This window comes from Clupea harengus, chromosome 25 (genome assembly GCF_900700415.2).
Source record: "Clupea harengus chromosome 25, Ch_v2.0.2, whole genome shotgun sequence".
NCBI classification, from domain to species: Eukaryota; Metazoa; Chordata; class Actinopteri; order Clupeiformes; family Clupeidae; genus Clupea; species Clupea harengus.
In genome coordinates, this window is record NC_045176.1 from 13,891,757 (window position 1) to 13,897,756 (window position 6,000).

Consider the following 6,000-nt stretch of genomic DNA (forward strand, 5'->3'; position numbering starts at 1 on the left):
AGCTGAAATATTTAGCATGCCTTGTTTGGTAGTAGCATGCAGTCCTGGGGATGTGCAACATTGTAGAGCAAAATAAATTATTCATATTTTCATTCATATATATATACACACAATACATATAATGAATACATAAATATACACAACATTTACATTGTCATTTTCCAGCAGACTTCATATTTCCTTCATTGCTCTAGTTCTAACCAGCTCTTCTCCAGCTCTGTACATCTTCTCCCTGTTCATTAGTGTTCATACATGTCTTCCAGTCCCTCCCACACCCCAAGGAACCAGATCTTTACCACAGATGATCAAAGCATATCATTAACTTCCATTCTGTGTCCTTGTTAAAGCTCACAGCACATGCACCTAGCACAGTGGTACACTTCACGTCACAAACTATCTCTCTCTTTCTCTCTCCCTCCCTCTCGCTCTCTCTCTCTCCCTACGCTCCTCAGATGAATTCAAGGCCTTCTTGAAGAAGCTGCCCACCGACCGTTTCCTCAATACCTCGGCCATCCTGAGGTTCTGGACGTCTGACAGCGCTCTCCAGCGGCGCTACGGGCAGCTGGAAGCCAGCACCAAGCTGGTGTTGGGCAAGGCCCAGAAGATCGTGCGCAAGCTCTTCACTCTGAGCAAGCGCTGCCCCAAGCAGCCCAGGATCAGCCTGCCCAGAGACAGGTATTGTCTGCCTGTCTGCCTGTCTGCCTGTCTGCCTGTCTGTCTGTCTGTCTGTCTGTCTGTCTGTCTGTCTAGCGGTCAGCTGTAATCATCACATCGTTAGTCCAGCCCACTTGTCAGTTTTGCCATATGTCTTGCATCCTTTACATGCAGTGGATTGGTGTAGCTGAAAGACAATATCCTTTCCTTGGGTTGTAGTGTTTGAATGGTCAAGATAGGGGAGTTAGAAAAACATGTTCATTTAGTTGGCATTAGCACAAAGGATTAAATTGCATATTTTCCTCTCCCTCAGTGATGAGTACAAACATGTCAGCATGCCTTTAACAGATTACTTATTAATATTCACATAGAAGGATTGTCTGTAACTACCACAATCAATGTCATTCAGCATTAGCAGCACGACACAAGCTTTAAACCTATTTAAAAACCTATTTACACATTCCCTATCAAGCCCTATGCCCTCTCATTAATGACAGTCTGTTTGCTGTGAGGTAATTATGTGACGTGATCTGGAGTTTATTTAAGCCGAGGCTAAAGAGAGCAGAGGCCAGGCTGCCAGACTCTTCCATGCTTGAGCTGTTTGTCATTTCAAGACAATTATTTCATAGTCAACACTATAAACCGTAAAGAAAAAAAAATTGCTCGAGAAAAAAAACACTGGTGTTACTCAGTCTGAGGAAGGAAAGACTGAAACAGAGAGTGATTGAGAGGTCCTTTGTAGCGCTTGGTCAGTGTTGGCACACTATAATCAAGTGCTCCAGGAGGGTGACAGGCTGTAGTCAACGTCCTTTACTTTGAAGCCTTGCACTCTCTCCTGACAACCCCCACCTGAGTCTTGCCTCTTTAACAATGCTTCGACTGTGCCACTGCATTCAGCTCTCTCCACAAGAGCGGATTAGTTTTTATTCATAAGCATTAGTTTTAACACTGATGGTTGACTAAGTCAAACCATATAATACTTGAATTTCATGGAAGCTGCATTAGTTACACAAAGGAGCCTTCGTCACAATCTTTTACCCCCAGAAACTGGTCTGGGCTACCCCATTCTGCTAGAAAGATTATGTAATTGTCGATAAGACAATATTTTAATATACTGTCTTTCCTATAGTCCCACTATAGAGAAATGATGTAATGTTGCTTGTTCGAATTAGCATAACACACTTTTCAAACATGGCATTTAATTAAATGAAGGCTCTTAGTGGTTGCAAACATACATAAATGGCCCAGAGGAAATATGGAACCTCTGGGGAAGCCTGCATTAGCCTGAATCTGGGATGTGCAAAGGCGTTGTGCTGTTGACTTTCCCTGTACTAAGTAGCTCGATAATGAATTTGCCGAGCCCCTTTATTATTTGTTACTCTTTGAACTGGGTGAAGGCGAACATCAGTGAAAAGCCAAAAAGCTCTTGTAGAGTGTGAGCTCCTAGCCTCCTTACCTTGCCGGAGAGAACCCGGCTGCCTTCCGTCAGGGGAGAGTTCAACCGTGCACAATTAAAATCATTCTTCATCAGTGGTCGGCTTAGGATGCCTCATTACTTGCATGACAATAAAAACCAGGGTCAGGTCCTGACTGAATGTTCCAGTTGTTGTGGAAAAGATTTTTCATGTCATATTTTTTTTTTAACCCAATTCCTCCCCCCCCCTTCTCATCACCATTTAGCAAATGCCAGCAGCCAGGTGTCCTGCCGTGATTAATTGTGTCTCTGTTAATTATTGTCTGTCGCTCAGGGCGCTGCGGTTCTGGCTGAACCGAGCGCAGTCGCTCCTGTACTGCAGCGAGCACGGACTCCTGGGCACCTTCTCCGAAGAAACGCTGAGCTGCACCTGCGCGTCGGAGCAGGGTGCCTCATGCCAAGGCAGCGTGCCATGCCAGGTGGGCGAGGGCACCTCCTGTGCCTCCTGCACGGCGGACAACGTCACCCGTTGCGGGGCGTGCCACCCGGGCAGCATCTTGCACATGGGCTCGTGCCGGCCCAACATCGCCAACTCGCTGGACCACTACGTCAACTTTGATTTCGACATGCCAGACGCAGAGATGCGCTTCCTCCTGGGCCGGCTGGACAGCCGCATGGAGGTACACGCCATCTACATCAGCAACGACGTGCGCCTGGGCAGCTGGTTCAACCCGGGCTGGAGGAAGCGCATGCTTCTCACCCTGAAGAGCAACAAAAACAAGTCCAACCTCATCCACATGATGATGGGGATCAGCTTCCAGATCTGTGCCACCAAGAACAGCACTCTGGAGCCTGTGCCGGCCATCTACGTCAACCCGTTCGGGGGCAGCCACTCAGAGAGCTGGTTCATGCCGGTCAACCAGCAGGAGTTCCCCGACTGGGAAAGAACTAAGCTAGACGGCTCGCTCCAGTGCCACAACTGGACGCTGGTGATGGGCAACAAGTGGAAGTCCTTCTTCGAGACTGTGCACATCTACCTGCGCAGCCGCATTGTCACCGATGACCCGGCCATCAACGAGACACTCTTCTACGAGCCACTGGACCTGGACGACCACACCTCCAACCAGGGCTATATGAAGATCAACAACCTGAAGGTGTTCGGGTACAGCATGAACTTCGACCCTGAAGGCATCAAGGACCTGATCCTGCAGCTAGACTACCCGTACACGCAGGGCTCGCAGGATGCTGCCTTCCTGATGCTGCTGGAGATGAGGGACCGCATCAACCGGCTCTCCCCACCGGGGGCTCAGCCCCTGGACCTCTTCTCCTGCCTGCTCAGGCACCGGCTCAAGCTCTCGGCCAGCGAGGTGGCGCGGCTCCGGGACTCCCTGCAGAGCTTCAGCGCCAAGCTGCCCAACTCCCCTGAGCCAGAGCTGGGGCAGTTATGCACCTAGCCTGGACGAACCCTCTGACACGGGTGTGGGTGTGTTTGTGTGTGTGTGTGCGCAAACAAACTCACGAGTGCGTGTCTGGCCATGCTAACTCAGAGCAAGCAAACATGAAGTGTTTGGGGACAGTTCTGGAGGACTGTGTGAGTATTTGTGGGCAGCCTGAACTGAATTTCCACACACTAGCTGTTCAGCATCAGAAAACAGTGGGGATTTGTCACCCCCCGAGTCACAGCACACTGCATATAAATGGATCTCTGACTTCAGTCTCAAACAGAGGACAAAGCCCTCAAAAAAGATTCTGCAATGGATTGCTTGCTAATTATTATGTTAGGGAAGGAAAAGGGAAGAAGAGCAAATGCTATGGGAAGCACTTGCTTTCTCTGTCACAATACACAGCAGTTTGTTTTCATTTTATCACCATTATGTTTGGAAGGGAATTGCCACATGAAGTATCAGTCAAGAAAGATGGAAACAGAGCTTAATGGTCGAACCATGATAACGATCAACATGAAATTCACGTCGTTCATTTTCTATGTCATCTTGGTAAATCCTGTACAGTGACATGTAAATCTGTTCTTGAATTTGGATTTAGTTGCCCTGGTGTTGTATGCAGAGACTGCACCAAATGTTCGGCTTTATGGTAAACAGAATGGCAAATGTCTGTTTTTTTAACATTCAAGGAAATCACTTTTGAGATTGTAATGCTACAGAAGATCTTATCTGACATTGTTTTGAAGAGGCTTGTTGACAACTTTGTAAATATTGCTTTGTCTCATTCCAATTGTTAAAGTTGCAGTGCATTGCTTTTTTTTGGATAAATTATACGTGATGTTTGTACTTTTTGAAAGTACAAAGACCAAAAGCATCTATTGAGAAAAGGATCAGTGTCCAATGCCTTATGAAGTGGATTATTTGTTCAGATATTGAAGCACACTCAGTTTTCTATGTGCATCCAAGTGTCTTTTTTTTTCTTGCAAACAACGTTTTGCTGTACAATTGCAATATTTTTCTGTTAACCATTCATTTCATAACAGCACCATTATGACAAATATGGAATTATAAAATTCAAATCGTTGTTTCTGTCATATTGGTGGTTCTATCATGACTTCTGTACAGATATATTGTGGTCAGACCATGCTGTCTCCTTCTCTGGGGTATACATTATGTATGAAAAACTGAAGACTGGATGCATTTTACCATATCGCCAGTCCCTTTAAAGAATTTGACAAGAGTTGCTGACAACTTGGCACTCACTGAGCTCACTGAGTTGATTTCTGGGTGCTACTTACTTTCGCCACCAGACACCCTGAGCTCTCAGTATTGTTCAGCTGTGGTGCCGTCAGTCTTTCATGTGTCGCAGAAACTCACCTTATATGGCTTTCATCTCATTCAAAATTCCCCCCGTTTTTTCTCATTTAATCTGTCTGTCTGCACACAAATTGGTAATTTCAGTCATTTCTATCTAAATAAAAAATTGAAACCTAGAGTTCTGCGATGACAAGATTATGAGCCCACTGAAAGTTGCTCATTTAGCTAATGGTGGTCTGGAACAGGCTCATATGATGCTGAGTGTTTCAGGACAGCAGATTAACTCTGCTGGATGTCCTCTGATGGTCGTCTCAGATGCTTGGCAAGTCGCCCCCGGATGTGTGCCAAAGTTGTGTTTTCTCTCCATTTTATTAATACCTGAGGCCATCTAAATAGTTCACTTCACTATTCACGATGGAAACACCATTCTAACTATTTCTGTGAGTTTTATAAACCTCATCATACTTTAACCAGTCTGATTATACCTGATATAATTTAAGGTTTATCATGGAAAAAAATTCCAAGACAAAATGTGAAACAATGTTTCCCTCTTGTTGTCATTTGAATTGGGAATATGTTCACAGTTTCCGGGATGGTTGTGGTTCTATTCTGCAGTAAAAGACATTTTTAAAAAGTAAACAAGGCCACTGCCGAAACCTGATACCAAGCCTCTTTGTCACATTATGTCACATTTCCCATTCTTTTTGTATAGCTGCAATGACAGACTCAATTCTAAAGATGGAAAGCGAGTTACTAAACACGTTGTTTATCTGAGTATCACTTGCCGCTGCACCCTCACTCTTCAGCTAATCATGGCAGTGTCGAAGGACACACAATCAATCATCAAGGCACTGGGAAACATTCATAGCCTCCCCTGAGATATATAATATCATAAAGTATTTGAATATTTCAGCGTTCAAAGAGTTATGATGTTTAGAGTGTCAGGGGCATGATTACTTTGATATACTGGTGTTGCACAATGTAAAATTAGAATCGTGCTCGGCCTTGACTGGTTCTACTTGTAATTCTGACACTGTTTACTTACTGTCAATTGGTCTTTCACAAAAGACTGAACGAGCTTTGACAAGGGTCAGATATAAATTTAAATGCTGGATGAAAACATTACATTACAAAATTCCCAAGCATTTATTGAACTTAATGTGCATATCCCGT

General features: G+C 44.9%; 1 protein-coding gene across 1 annotated transcript in view; it reads left to right on the forward strand.

Annotated features, from left to right (window-relative positions):
* The window catches only part of brinp2 (bone morphogenetic protein/retinoic acid inducible neural-specific 2), a 61,132-nt gene extending 56,538 nt beyond the window's left edge, over positions 1-4,594 (forward strand). Inside the window, exons 7-8 of the mRNA XM_012826003.3 lie at positions 453-675; positions 2,403-4,594. Coding sequence (XP_012681457.2) covers positions 453-675; positions 2,403-3,522 — 1,343 coding nt within the window. The 3' untranslated portion in view covers positions 3,523-4,594. The remainder of the gene's footprint in view (positions 1-452; positions 676-2,402) is intronic.
* The last annotated feature ends 1,406 nt before the right edge of the window (positions 4,595-6,000 follow it).